The sequence below is a fragment of the Doryrhamphus excisus genome, chromosome 7 (assembly GCF_030265055.1).
Source record: "Doryrhamphus excisus isolate RoL2022-K1 chromosome 7, RoL_Dexc_1.0, whole genome shotgun sequence".
Classification (NCBI taxonomy): Eukaryota; Metazoa; Chordata; class Actinopteri; order Syngnathiformes; family Syngnathidae; genus Doryrhamphus; species Doryrhamphus excisus.
This window is the reverse complement of record NC_080472.1, coordinates 7,398,345-7,414,608: the sequence shown is the minus strand read 5'-3', so window position 1 is coordinate 7,414,608 and position 16,264 is coordinate 7,398,345. Positions and strand designations below refer to the sequence as shown.

The window sequence follows — 16,264 nt, the reverse complement described above, 5'->3', positions numbered from 1 at the left end:
CAACAATTTGGTGTCAGAAGTGGGATTCCTTGGCTGATTGGATCTGGACCTGTGGCGGACAGCGACTGATCATCCTGGAATTAATTTTTTCCTCCAGCCTCTCTGTCAGTGACATTCAGAGATTTTCAGGGCTGACCGTCCAGGACTCCAGACCATCACCACTGGAATCTCTTATCAAGAGTGGAACTACGTTTTTTTGATGGTGAGAATCCTGAAATAATTACTATATTTGAGCATTAGTTGCATGTTTATATGTAAGTGTTGTAGTGTTTCCCATATGCACATTTGGTCACTTGTCGGTACGGATAAGATCTCTGGAACATGAGTGAATCGCGTATCAGAGTATACTGGGTATACTTTCATGCTAATAAGATCTCAGTAACAACATTGAGTGAGTTACGCATGGTATGGGCGGACAAGACCTCAATAATATAAAAAATAAACCAAAAAAATTGTGAGTGAGTCGCGCACCATTGGGCGAACAAGACCTCTGTAACAACAAAGAGTGAGTTTCGCTTGTAGCTGTTTTGTGCTAATGAGACCTCAGTAATAGATTAATAGATAGTAATAGATTAGACAATAGGAGTGAATCATGCACAATTGTATATTGGATATACATTAATGCGAACAAAATCTTGAAGTGATAAAGAGTGGATTACGCATTATTCATAGGATACAGCTCGGCTTTGTCGTGGATTGTGCCGAAGGAACAACACGGATTCGGGGTGACGACCTTGTCTTAAGGGAATTGTGCACAACCGAGTGACATCTGTAAATATGGGAAATCTGGTAAACATGCAACTATAGGTAAAGAAGAAAAAAAATGGGGAAAGCATGCATAAAAAAACACTAATATGGGGAACTTTTGAGAACAAGAGAAAGTGAGTTAAACAAAATAGATAAGTGAGATTTTTGTTGGGAAAAGTGGTGATAAGGGAAAAAAATCACATTGCATTGTTTAAAAGAAAAATAATTATTTGAGAGAAAATCAAAGAACATTCAAGAATTTTGTTTAGGGCATTAAAAAAAAAAAAAAAAAATTTGGAAAAGGCTAAAAACCATTGAGGGCAGAGAGCACGGCTTGCAACTAAGACTTGTAATGATGATCGTTACATAGATGATGAAGATCTGCAACACACACTGACATGAAAAGAACAGACAAGACTTCTCAGAATAGGTCTTCCTTCTCTTTCTCCTACAGTGCCTCAGTGTCTCAGAGTGGACCATGATCTTGATCGCACACCTCCACCCTTGCTCTGCCAACAACCTGACAACAACATCCTGATACAACAACATGCACGATGAGTCCAATATCATCAGCCAGGCCATTATGTCCAGTTTCATCTTCACCAAGACCTGAAGAAGATCCATCACATGAGCTGTGTTCTAACTGCAAACGATCCCTTCCAGACATGCATTGTCGCTCGTATCCAAACGGATGCTTAGCAAGTATCCTGTGACTGACGGTGGAGACCATGAGTGGGACAATGGTGTAAGGAAGGCGTGTGGGGAGGCCATAACAGCCCTGCTTGTGTTTAGTGAAGTTGTCCCACTTTCCCTGACGACTGAAGAGTTCTGAAGACGTTTGCTGACATGGTGTTCACGGTGACGACAATCACATCACCAGCCACTAAAGTGGAATGTGGCCGAATTAGAACTGGATGGATCACACTTTTGACCGGATGGATCACACCTTTGATGCAAGGACAAGCCATGCACCAGAATCCATGGGTGGCAACAAATGGCCACCTGCAAGGAGGACATCCAGAGAAGAGACTGGGACAGCAATATGACCATGGCATGTGCAGTAAAGGAGACTTTGGACCAAAGACTTGATGGAGGACTTTCTTAACAAGCATAGTGGAAGGAAGCAAGGAGGTGGGGCGTGATGGGATCATGGCTACTCTGACTCAACTGATGCCAAGGATGATACTGAAGTTGACAGTAACACACACACACATACACATCCATATGCTCTGTCCTTTTCTTCCTTTTGTTTAGAGTCTTGGCTTAAATCAGCCCCTCTTGCTGATAACTATGTAGGATATGATCTACTTCTCTCTTTTAGAATATGCTATAAGAAGACGTAGTACAAAATATGGCAAGGTTATTTCTTTTCCTTTCGACTCTGATGAAACACACTCACTAAGAGTGACAAATTCCTAACCTCTCCAAAGTTGAATGGCAATTATGTTAACTTTGTTGGCCAATCAGGTGAAGTGGACCAAAGACAAGTCACCATTGGATTTTCTGTTTAAGAGAAAATTCAACTTAAAAAATTAGGTTTGTTGGCATATGGTGCAAAGGACCAAATGGCCTATTTTCTAATTCAGATGGAGGTGAAGTTGTAAAAACTCACACTGACCCTGATGTTCACACTTTGGTGAAGCAAGAGGCCAATCAGCTGTATGCATATCAAAGGAAGATGCAAACTGGTGACATGAGTGCTCAACCGGTGGAGGAGGTTAAGAATGTACTTTCTCACACACACACACACACACACACACACACACACACACACACACACACACACACACACACACACACACACACACACACACACACACAATTAATGCAAATTGATGCTCTGCAAGGTCTTGAATGCACATCATACTTTTCTATGGTGATGAGAAATTTGATAAAAGATATTGACATAGGGATAACTGCTTAGGGAATGTTTATCTCACAAATATTTTGTCCTGGGCATAAGTGCTGCCTTGATGCACATTTGGGTTACTCAGGTACCGTTTTTTTGACGTCAATGATTCCATTCCTCATGGGTCTCTATCTAAAAGAGACACAGTGACAAATGGAATAATGTGGGCCTTTTTTGTACAAGCATGCTATTTTACATTCGATTGGGAATGCACAAAGAATTTGTTAATTTTTTACAGTCCTAAAATTGAATTTTTTGAAAAGTATTTTCGGCAAAAATACACTCAGAAAGGACTGTCCAGCTGGTTTTTCATTGTTGTGTTGTCTTGTTTGTCTGTGTGAGTGTGAATGTGAGGCTGAAGCCATCTCTGACCATCACTTTGGAAAAAGGAAACAAATGTATTGCAATACAGAACAAACCCAATGATTAGTTTACTAATAGACACATGCAAAGAACATATTAGGCTGTTCTGCTCTTTTAGCATCAATAGGCATAAATTAAATCTGCTAAAATGTAGATAGTTCATTTAGGGTATGCAGAACCTTCATCTAAAAATTACCTATTCCGAAAAAGGCCTTGTAAATTAGGACAATCCGACTTTCAAAGGAACTTGGACCTTTTAAGTGTTGCAAATGACATCCTGACATGACGACTATGAGTGCGACACACCGACAGCAGGGTTCTTCATGGGGGACAGTGGACTGGGACAAAAATTTTAATTGACTGAAATTTAAATGTGTTAATTGTTCTTTCAGGGTTGTTCTTGTGTTGTGGAAAGACATCAACTACTATGAACTATTTCAGCCTAACCTTCATTGTTCCACATTAGGAAAGCACATTCCCCTGGAGGAGGAGAAGACAAATGTCATATGTGGCCGAAACATGACATCTTTTTTGTTTAAAACTGTTTAACAGTACTAACATGTACTAACTTTAACACTGTAACACTTGAAGTCATTCACACACCTGGCGGGGTGTGTCATCATTAACTTCAGTTTGTTCCACAGGACACTTCTTCAGGATCCAGAGTTCGAATTGTTGTACTTTGTTTGATGTGTCCAGCTTCACAGATTACTGTTTGCAGATGTATAAAAAGATAACCACCATTTGACTTTACAGGGAACTGCCAATGCTTTTGGAAGTTGACACATGGGAAATACATGTGTCAAAAGGGGGGAGATTGTCATTTTGTTGAATAATCATGGTTAACAATTGGACATGATATATTTTTTTTGCTAGAATTGGTTTCGGATGCAAAAGTGAGTGAAACAAAGGTAGGTATGAGTTCCAACATTAGAGGTTGATAATGATCAGTGATCAGCAGTAGTAATGACACTCCATGGATTGTACAACACGCTGAAGACTTTGGTAAGTTACTGTATCTTGTTTTTTCTTTACTATATTACTGTATTTGGTACTTTGCCTTCCATAGTGCCAATGGTCATGCTAATGAGAGCAAATGGTCCATTGAAACCCAAATTTCCAACTGTGAGCAAGGAACACTACTACAGTGTGACAATGTCCATCTTAATGCAAATTCAGACCAGATGGTGTGTTGGTTTAAATTCAGTGAAACCTTGTGTTGTTTGGCAAAAACTTAAATGCAGAGCTGGATGTTAAAATTAAAGTTAAAATAGATATTGGTGGCATGATGGCAGAGTGATTAGCACTGCTGTCTCACAGCAAGAAGGTTTGAGAACCTTTCTGTGTGGAGTTTCACATTCTCCTCATGCTTACGCTGGCTTTCTCCTGACAATTTGAAAATTTTAAGGCTAATTTACAATCGACGTCAATGGCCAAAATATGAACAAAGTGTCAGTATTCAGTCAGACACTACATGATGGTTGCCTACTGCTCTCGAGATTAGTCATGTGTAGAGAACACATCAGACATGTATCACGTAGATGTAAAATGTTGTGTTGCTCATTAATTTTTTCTATGTTCTTGGTGGGTGTCGAGTGACCTGACATCTGTTGGCCCTGGGGGCCATGGAGAGGACGTGTTGGAGTTCCAGCAGAGGGAAGACTCCACTGTCAGCGTGGTCAAATGAGAGACCTGCACACAGATCGGTCAAGGCAGAAAGACACTAACTAAACAGAATGGAAGAAATGTCCATGACGCACTCAACCTTCTCAACTGCGTGTTTGGATTGAGCTCACGAGTTTGCACCGCAAGCTCCGGCAACGTAAGAACAAATGCTTCAATCAAGAGGATTGGCTGGCTGACTGACTGATTGAATACAACACAATAGAACAACAGCAAACCATCAACAGAGGCACAAGGACTTCGACATAATTTGGATTCTCATTGGGATCGCGGGTAGGCTGGAGTCTATCCCGGTTGACTTTGGGCAAGAGGATGCACTGACTGCCAACCAATCTCATGGCAGACACCAAATGAATTGAACTGACTGTCGATCAACACCTCCACCATCTATCACAACAATTGAACACATTATAACACAGTTTTCCACATTCCTAACTTTCATGATAATTAATTTACTGACAACCCTGATCTGTTTGTTTATCGGTTTGTTTATCTGTAAATGTACTGTAATTCATGATTAATTAATAATCAAAAGGGAGGAGTGTGATGGGAAAATTTATATTTCACAGGTATAACATAGGTTACACATTGTTTGAATTACTTTAAGGCCTTTTGTGGACCTTCAACATTTGTATCCGAGCACATCCTGCTGTTCCTTCAAAGATGGTGGCACAGCAGGAGGCTATCTGTAACCTGGGGTTAGGGGCAGTGTCGGAGGAGGTCATTCTTTGATCAAAGCTTTACCTTCATGGGAAAAGGGGACATCAGGATGTCCCACCAAATGGCTGACCCTAGGAGGTTGTCTCACATGGGTGTGACAAACCGTGCCAGAAGAATGGGTGTGAAGGCTAACCCCCATACATGAGGGTGGCATCGGGGGAGTGACAAGAAAGTCTCTTTTCTCTTGTAATGTAATTCATTTGCATGCTATGGAGTATAAAAGTTCCAGCCAAGAGACCACTCTGGGCCAGACACCTACAGACCGCCATGCATACTGTGTGTTGTCTGACCCCTTTGTTTTGCAAAGGTAATAAAAACTGCCAAAGCTATGTATTTATTTCAGGCATTCTCTATCCTACTTGGGATGATAGAAATTTTTTCCACAACACGTGTAAAGAGAAACAAGGACAAAAAGGCCCAAAGAGGTTAGCTACATGTACCAAACCTGCTGGTCATTTCTTACCTGTGGCCAAGCAGAAGAATCCCAGGACCAGAAGCTGGAGACCAAGTCTTATGGAACAATAATTTGTAACAATACCATGGAAAGGCATATTTAATGATGGGATGATGCTAATATAGAGTCAAACAGCAAAGTCAGTCATAAAAAACAGGCGTGGTCCATGGACCAACATAAATGAAGCAATACAAAAACAGTGAAAGTGACAAATAAGATAATTACATAACAGCTACACGTCCCAAACCTCAGTAAAGGATTGATTGATCTGGCCTTTGTTCTTACCGGCATGCCAGAACATTCCTAGGAGCAGAAGGATGAAACGAAGCAGCATCATCTTGGTAAAAGGATGTTGATCGTCCTCAATTCTGGACCCAAAGTGTTTCAGGAGACCTACGATAGGGACCAAAAAGACCTGGAAGAGGTTCAGGAAATCCACAACAGGTCACACGGACAAAATGGTCTAGGAAACCATCAAGGGAACCAGGAGACACACCAAGGGGACCAAAACACCTATCGAGGGAACCAGGACACCCACCAATGACCCACCAATGGGCCCAGAAGATCATCAAGGGTACCAGGGTACCAGGCTGCCTGCCACAAGAACCAGAAGACCAACAAAGAGACCTTCCCTTTGACCCCCCCCCCCCCCCCCCCCCCATCCTCCAGGATGGAGAGACCAGGATGGAGGGACCAGGATGGAGGGACTAAGATGGAGAGGCCAGGATGGTGAGGCCAGGATGGAGAGACCAGGATGGAGGGACTAAGGTGGAGAGGCCAGGATGGAGAGGCCAGGATGGAGAGACCAGGATGGAGGGACCAGGATGGAGAGACCAGGATGGAGGGACTAAGATGGAGAGGCCAGGATGAAGAGGCCAGGATGGAGAGACGAGAATGGAGAGACTATGATGGAGAGGCCAGGATGGAGGGACTACGATGAAGAGGCCAGGATGGAGAGACTATGATAGAGAGGCCAGGATGGAGGGACCAGGATAGAGAGACCAGGATGGAAGGACTAAGATGGAGAGGCCAGGATGGAGGGACCAGGATAGAGAGACCAGGATGGAGGGACTAAGATGGAGAGGCCAGAATGAAGAGGCCAGGATGGAGAGATTAGAATGGAGAGACTATGATGGAGAGGCCAGGATGGAGGGACTAAGATGGAGAGGCCAGGATGGAGAGACTATGATGGAGAGGCCAGGATGGAGGCCAGGATGGAGAGACCAGGATGGAGAGACTAGTCAGGCACCAGTTTGTCTCAGTTGGACCGCTCCTCAGCCCTCCTCAGGAGTTAGTCGCTCCTCAGCCAGAGATTAAAACGGTGGGATATCTACAAACTGTGTGTGTGTGTCATATTGCCGTACTTTGTCTAAAACACATGTGGTAATTAATTGTTTTTGAAGTTTTACACTTCCTGGCAGGCCGCAAAGAAAAAGAGTTTAAAAAAAAATCAAACAACTCACTGCCGTTCATTATATTATATTATATTATATTATATTATATTATATTATATTATATTATATTATATTATATTATATTATATTATATTATATTATATTATATTATATTATATTATATTATATTATATTATATTATATTATATTATATTATATTATATTATATTATATTATATTATATTATATTATATTATATTATATTATATTATATTATATTATATTATATTATATTATATTATATTATATTATATTATATTATATTATATTATTCATTCATTTTCTACCGCTTTTTCCTCACGAGGGTCGCGGGGGTGCTGGAGCCTATCCCAGCTGTCTTCGGGCGTAAGGCGGGGTACACCCTGGACTGGTAGCCAGCCAATCACAGGGCACATATAGACAAACAACCATTCACACTCACATTCATACCTATGGACAATTTGGAGTGGCCAATTAACCTAGCATGTTTTTGGAATGTGGGAGGAAACCGGAGTACCCGGAGAAAACCCACGCATGCACGGGGAGAACATGCAAACTCCACACAGAGATGGCCGAGGGTGGAATTGAACCCTCGCTATATTATATTATATTATATTATATTATATTATATTATATTATATTATTGTTGAATGACGTGAATAATGTGAAAATGTGAATTGGCTTATTTTGCTTTTCGCTTTGCAATCCTGTCAAATGACAGAATGCAATGCCGAACGAGAGAAAGCCTTTCAGACAATTCAATTGACTGACCTGGATTCCAAAACAAAGCACAAAATGTCCCCTCTGTGAGGAACGTTCCCCCTCTAGTGGATATAAAAAAATGGCATCTACTTTTTGGATTTACTATATATCAAACTATATAAACGATATATCAACATCCATATATCATATATATATATACCATGGTATATATATATATGATATATGATGACCATTCCATGATATATAACCATATATCAACATATATCAACTTCAAGGCAATTTTATAATCCTGAATTGTGATTCTTTGCATCACATATGGTCACCACATCCCAACTGTTCCATAAATACTGGCCTTTCTTGCGCTGTTGTAGCCCCAAAAGCCAACATTATAGGGTCAAAGGTGGACTTTATTTATACAATATATACTGTACACAGACTTTATACAAATGACTTCTATCAGTGTGCTACTGGAACAGATGCATCATGGATAACAGGAGATCACGGCACAAGCTGAATGCTCTACAACGGATAAGGACTCGTGTAAAAACAGAACTGCTTTTAGTGATACTTCGGTATGACATGAAAAGCATCAGTAATGTGCAAGGAAGACCTACGGTTTCTATCGGAGCGACTTGGTAGACAGCTGGAGCGTCCCAACGTTTGCCAGGCTGGGCCACATTGTGAAAAATGGAAGGATGCAACTGTACCAATTCTACGTATATTTTGCAAAGATATGCTCAGAAGTGTCCAGATTTCAAGAAAGGTTATGGGAAAAAAGATATTATTATAATAATTATGATAATATAATAAGATAAGATATTATAATAATAATAATTATTATTAACTATATATTATAATTAAAATACTAATTATATTATAATTATAATAATTACAATATTATTTTTTCATATTGTTTGAATTTTCACCATATTATTAATATTTGATATTAATATTATAATATGTTTCAATATTATAATTATTACAATATTGTTATAATTATTAATAATAATAATTGCTAATAATAATTATGATTGTAATATATAGTTAATAATAATAATTATAATAATTATTATAATATTATCTTTTTTCCCAGCCTAATTTTCCAAAAATGTACAGTAGTTAGTTTTTCATAAAAGAAAAAAAGGGTATTTTTTTCTGATCCTAAAATGAATTTTATGCCACTAAAATGATTTTATATATATTAATAATATTTGCCCTCATATTTCTTTATTCTTGTAAAATTGCAACTTTTTTTTCTTTACTTGATTGGTCAATCAAGTGGATGTACGTTGGCCGTACATAGACTTCGGACCCCCCAGTTTGACCCAATGACCTTTTATGAGATGTTGAGCATCGTATTGATGTTTGATGCGTGCATTACAAGCCCATAACGACCATCATTTGCGCATATGCTGTGCGATTATGGCATCCTGTTTCCATAGCATAACCTCAGCATAAATGTTTTCTGATAAGCACAATTGATGATGCCTCATTTGAAAATCGCATTGCTAATGAGCCCGTCATCTTTGTCCAAAGACGCTTCATAGTTGGAGATGAATTTCTTCTTCTTGCCAAACGTGGAGAAGGTGTTATACACATCCAAGTCACCTCTCGGCGCCAGCTTGAGCGTGCTGTAACCCGACGTGGTGCCAGGAATGTACACGTTGTGCTGGTAGTCCGCTGCCTCAGACTGGGGCTGGGCGTACTTTGGCGTCCACGCCAAGCTGGGATTGCTTTCCTCTTGAAGAGACATCTTGCACTCTGCAAACACCAATTCATGATTTAGCGTCCTGCTTCTTCTGCATTTCCAGACAGAACAAACGTTACCGCTCATATGGTTGCCCCAGGTCCAGTACTGTGGTGCCACAGAGCAGAAATAAGCATCGGCGTCGTACTGCTGAGGACGTGACAGAGTCCCCTCCATGTTTCCTGAACTGTACCTGAAGAGGGAGACACACAGCGTAAGTATGTGTTCCTAAATTTGCAAGATGTGCCATAATATTCAGAAATAATCACCTCTTGTATGCCGAATTGCGTTGATTTTTGGCCCAGGTCCAGTCCTTGCTGGAATACTTCAGCTGCATGGTTGAAGCACAGCACACGTAAATCAATAATTTGCTGGAGTGCAGCAAATGTGTTTTCTGCTCGACCGGGGTGCCCTTTTCTCCTTTTGTTATGCTGACAGCTCACAGGCTGCGCAGGCCAACGTTCCGAGTCATGGGGGCCGCATTCTAGGCAAATGTTGCCACAATCATAGAAACAAATAAAATGGCCGAATTCAGCCCCTTTCCTGGCGGTCCTGGCTAGTGTAATGCTACAGCTGCTGCTACTGCAGGTTTGGATGCGGGTTCCATCCTCCCATCCTCATGACATATATTTCAATATTTAATAAAATTACAAACAACCAATAGCTTATGTATTTATGAAAATAATACATTATAATAATACATTTTCAATTTTTACATTTGAAAATATTACATATTATAGTATATATACTTACATACTGTATTACAGTGTGTGTCTATAGACTGTACATTAGTCATGGAATTTCATGTTTTTCTCTTTCCATTTTGTCTTTTTGCCGTATTTTCCCCATTTTTGCTGTCTTTCAATAAAATTCTGTTTTTACAATGTGCCACAGGCCAATTAAAACTGAAGCATCAGGCCACAAATGGCGCCCGGGCTGCACTTTGGAGACCTCTACCCTGAAACTGACATCTAAGTAATGGTAATGGTAATGGTTTTATTTCATTTGAACATGCATCAGATTACAATTGAGTGCATCCCATAATCAGTTCACAGTTCCACATGTCCAAAAGGAGTAGGAAGAAGCAAAGCTTATTAAATCCTACCCCTCCATCTAGTACTTTTACAATCAGTAACTGTTACATTTGTTCACTTCCTGCTTTCCTTTTTCAATTTTTTTTTAATTAAAAAAAACCATTTTTTATATTATTATTATTATTACACTTCCTGCTTTCCTAATATAATTTAAGTTTTTTTTATTTATTTATTTTTTATTTATGTCATGTACCGAAGTACTAGGTGATAGTAAAGTAAATGCAGGTTTAAGTCAAATAGCGCCCCGTTATGGAAATACTGTGCACTTTTGTGCTAAAATCGCAAGACATGCTGTCACATGCTGCTTGAATATCGTGGGTGCTGCTATGGAAACCCTGATAAAACATCATCATCAAATCAAATTGTTCCCTTGAGATGACTGGAATATTTTTCAGATTTCTTGCAAGTCAAAGCCATGATTATATTACGCGAGTGTACCCAATGTTGTGACTGAAAGGTCCTAACAAATACGCGAATCCCAATCGAATACTCATCCGTGACAGAAGCGCTTACATTTTCACATTTGCCTGCGAGTTGCTCTATATATGCCGAAGGAGTCGGAAAAAAGAACCTCTAACGAGATAATGATGAGGTAATGAGCTACAAATTGACTCGGTGTGATGCATCACATTACTTGGAGTGCACGGAATGACTAATGGAATGAATAATGAATGTGGTTGCAAATTTAGCAGCTCACACTCCAGGTAGAATTTGGCATTTCATATATATACACTAGAGATAAATGATAATTTTTTGTTCAAAGCCAAACTTTATGCTTCCCGAGACCGATATGATAACAATAACTTTAATATCTACTTTTTAAAAAGTAGTTTTAAGTGTGTGGGTTCTTGCTCCAAGCTGCAAGGTCAGGAGAACCAGAGTATAGAGGGGGAGGAGCCACCTGCTGTGGCCCAGAAAGGTGCACTGTATTCGGACACACGTTCTGAGCAGCCAGCGTACCGCTCTGGAGGTCTCTGGCAAACTTTTGCATTTTTCAAATGCCATGGCGCTGGCTTTTCAGGCGGCTTGCTGATTAGGTGTTTTGAATACTTCATGGGTAACCCCCCCCATCACAGATTATTCGGTACCATGTCCGTTCTCTTAAAGTGAATGTTTTCAAGTGAACACAAAAGAAGTTGACGTACATGTAAGCTCATCTACTTAGAGCATTAAAAAAAAATTATGGTACACCCCTAAGATACAGTATACGATCATCAAGCAGTACATTTGAGGGGGCCAATGACACAACATGTGACAAGTTCCCTGAACCTGCTGGCCAAAAAGCTGGCAAGGGTTTAAATCATGTCAAAAGACGATGTAAAAACATTCATGCAGGCTATGCTTGGACAGCTTTCATGCTTGTTAGACGCAAACATCGCACAACGATGAGCCAATTCAAGAAACAATACAAGCAGTTGATGTTTGCTAAATACAAGGATGAAGAGTCTTGAACCAGTCATGATGTGCTATATATATCACTATATTGACACTTACTGTGGTACCCATTATGGCATTGGATGCTCATATCACCTTGTACTTTGGTACGAGGTATATTATTAAAAAAAAACAAAAAAAAACCTTAAACTATATTAGGAAAGCAGGAAGTGAACAAATTAACACAACAGTTACTGATTGTAAAGCTTTGCTTCTTCCTACTCCTTTTGGACATGTGGAACTGTGAACTGATTATGGGATGCATTCAATTGTAATCTGATGCATGTTCAAATGAAATAAAACCATTACCATTACCATTACCATTACCAAACCAGAAAGCGTTCAAGGTGCCTCTCATGCTAATTGACGCGTGGACACCACAGCTCATAATGTTAAAACTCATTTAGAAAGTCATAAACAGGTTTTCTATGCTCTAACTACAAAAATATTTAGTTTCTTAATATGGAATCCTGCCTGGCAGAAATTCCCTTTTATTTATTCCCTGTGTTTGTATTTTATTTGGCCATTTTTATGCTTGAAAATGCTTAATTTATATCAAAAAGATATAACATTTGCTTAAATATGATTTTTTTTCTATGATGAACCAGCATACATTTTGGAGTGAAGCCGCAAAATGTGCCGCTGGAAGTGGCGCCGGACTAAAGGAGCTCACCTCTGGTGGAGTCGATGTCCTGCGGTTGGCCAGCTCGTTGCGGTCCAGCGCGCTCCAGCCAGAAGTCATGTAGTCTGTACTCTTGGCGTTATTCTGCCGTGCCGACAACACGGGGCTGCAGGGCTTGAGAAACATAAAGTCACTTTTGGACGATTCCGGAGTCAGACACATTTTATAGCAGTACGCTTGCGGGAGCGCTCCGCCGCCGTTGGCTTCCGCGCAGCCGGCGGAGTCCGCAGACATCCTGATGGTCAAATTGGACTTTTTGAAGATATCTGAGCCGCCGGGTGACCCCGAGCGCCAGCAGCAGGAGCACAAGTTGGCGGAGGGGAAGCTGGACTCTCTGCCGGATGCTCTGTCCTTCAACCGCCTCACTGTAACAAGGACGATGATGGCCACGAGGAACGTGAAGGAGATGGCGCCCAGGGACACGATTAAGTAGAGGCTAAAGTTGGAGCTGTGATGGGGGCTCAGTGACAGGTCACCCGAATCGGGCTGGGATTCTGGCAGGCTGTCAACCACTGACAGGATGATGGAAACTGTGGCCGAGAGGGGCGGTTGGCCATTGTCCTTCACCAGTATGACCAATCGTTGCCTGGTGGGGTCTTTCTCCACCAACTGCCGGATTGTCCTGATTTCCCCCGTGTACAAAGCCACGCTGAACAAGCTAGGGTCGGTCGCTTGCAGCATTTGGTAGAAAAGCCGCGAGTTCTGACCTCCATCCGCGTCCACCGCGCTTATTTTGCCGATCAGGTACCCGGCGTCCACGTATCTCGGCACTGCTTCAGTTGGGGGTGTTCCATTTTGAGGCAGAGGCGAAACGATAATGGGTGCGTTGTCGTTTTGATCCAAAATAAATATGGTCACGGAAACATTGCTGCTTAAAGGCGGGAATCCGGCGTCTTGAGCTTGCACCGTGATTTGGAAGGATTTTAGCTGTTCGTGGTCGAACGATCGTAGGGCGTAAATATTCCCGTTATCCGAATTGATGGACACGTATGTGGAGACAGGCATGCCTTGGATGTTGTCATCGAGTATTGAATAAGAGAGGTACGCATTTTGTCCGAAATCCGGGTCCTGTGCTATCACAGAGCAAATGGAAGCCCCCGGTGCGTTATTCTCCGTCAAATAGACGGTATAAGACGGTTGTTTAAACGCGGGCGCGTTATCGTTCACGTCGGACACCTGAACCAGAATGGTTTTCCTGGTGAACAAAGGCGGAGAGCCCATATCTCTCGCCGTCAGTGTGATGTTATACTCCGCCACCGCCTCCCGGTCCAGGAAATCACTGGTCACCAGCGTGTAGTAGTTTTTAAAAGAGGAGTGCAGCTGGAACGGGACCAGATTTGGGATCTCACAATCCACGTTCCCGCTTTCCCCAGAGTCCTTATCCGTGACGCTGATGACAGCAATGACGGTGCCGGGGGGCGCGTCCTCGTGCACAGGTGTAGACACTGACGTCAGTATGACCTCCGGGAGGTTGTCGTTCCGATCCAAGACGTTCACCAGCACCTTGCAGTGCACCGCGACAGCTGAGGGACCTTTGTCCTTGGCCTGGATGTAAATCTCATGCATCCTTGCTTTTTCATAATCGATCACCCCTTTCACTTTGATTTCCCCCGTGCGCGCGTCCACACTGAAAAGCTGGCGCACTTTGATGGGCGCGTGCCCGCTGAACGAGTAGGTGATGTCAGCGTTGGCGCCCTCGTCCGAGTCGGACGCGTTCAACTTGATGACCACTGCGCCCTTGGGTGCGTTTTCGGCCAGTCTCACCCTGTAGAAGGTCTGGTCGAACACGGGCGCGTTGTCGTTCGCGTCCAAGACCGTGATGTCAATTTGCGCAGTGCCGGACCTCTCCGGAGAGCCCCCATCCACCGCGGTCAGAACCATCTGGTGCGCGCTCTGCTGCTCCCGGTCCAAAGGGCTCCGGAGAACGAGTTCCGCGAATTTACTGCCGTCACTTCGAGTCTGTATGTCCAAAGTGAAATGCTCGTTGACGCTCAGCAGATACGTGCGCAGCGCGTTGGAACCCACGTCCAAATCTTGCGCGCTTTCGAGCGGGAAGCGGGACCCCGGTGCCGCAGATTCCGAAATGTCCAGATTAAATTCAGTCCACGGGAAGCCGGGAGAGTTGTCATTCACGTCCACGATTTCCACCTCCACTCGGTACAGCTCCAGAGGACTTTCTATGACCACCTGCAGGTGGAAGGAACAGCCCAAACTCTGCTCGCACAGTTCTTCGCGGTCTATCCTCTCGTTGACGAATAAAACTCCATTTTCCAAATTCACCTCCACGTACTGCCTCCTCGTGCCGGAAACGATGCGGAACCTGCGCGCCGAGAGTTTATCCAAATCCAAACCCAAGTCCTCCGCTATGTTCCCCACAAAGGCGCCATGTTCCAGCTCCTCTGGGATGGAGTAGCGGATCTGACCACGAGCCGAGTCCGAGAAGCAAACGATGAAGACGAAAACACAAACTATGGGCCATTTTACGTACGCCTTTCGTCGCTGCACACGCTGTTTGTCCATTTGGAGGCTGTCTCAACTCCCATCCAAACTTGACTCTGCTCGTAGATGGCGCGCAGTGCAGTGAGGGGGGTGCGGGATCGGGGGGAACAATAACAAAATATATATATAAAACTTGACATTGGTGGGACTGAAGCAGCTCCTGTCTGCCTGAGAGAAAGGAGAGAGGGAAAGGGGGTGGGAGTGGGGGGGGGGGGGGGGTGCTCAAGTGGGCTATCACAGATTGCTGTGTGTGTGTGTCATTGGTTCAATTGGACATCTGCTTGGATAATCTTTATTGCACCCCGTCCAATTCATGCCACAGTCTCAAGGCTTTAAGTTAGGGGTGTCCAAAGTGCGGCCTGGGGGCCACTTGTGGGCCGTGGCGGAGCCAGACATATTTATTAGTGTGATCAAGGTGAGACCATTAGTCAAACAGGGGTGGCAATAAGTTGATACCTGAATTGTCTAGATGGCCAATGGGGTGGCCGGTGAGTGGCCGCGGCCACCCTGTAGCTCCGCCGATGTTTTTGGACCGTCCATTAGAGCAATTGTGAGCAATTTGTTGTTTCAGAATTTAAATCAAAGTCAACATTGTGAGAAAACTTAACCGACCAAAGTAATCATGTTAAACTTACATACCGCTTGCAGTCGGCGCAGCTTTGGCTGCGCCTCCTCAAAAAAGGCAGCTCTCTTCTGCTGTCCCACGGAGAGTTGTGTGCTGCAGTGAAACGCGTCCAAGGCTCAACCAATGTTCTGCACCACAGAGCCATATTTGT

At 42.6% G+C, this 16,264-nt stretch overlaps 1 protein-coding gene across 1 annotated transcript; it reads right to left on the bottom strand.

Moving 5' to 3' along the window:
- Window positions 1-8,429: 8,429 nt before the first annotated feature.
- On the bottom strand, window positions 8,430-15,631 carry LOC131132688 (protocadherin-10-like). The gene is made up of 4 exons (XM_058078538.1): window positions 12,981-15,631; window positions 10,049-10,110; window positions 9,860-9,972; window positions 8,430-9,793 (listed from the first exon to the last, which is right to left on the bottom strand). The coding sequence occupies exons 1-4, from the start codon at window positions 15,507-15,509 to the stop codon at window positions 9,522-9,524; spliced, it is 2,976 nt and encodes a 991-aa protein (XP_057934521.1). The 5' UTR covers window positions 15,510-15,631; the 3' UTR covers window positions 8,430-9,521.
- Between the last annotated feature and the right edge of the window lie 633 nt (window positions 15,632-16,264).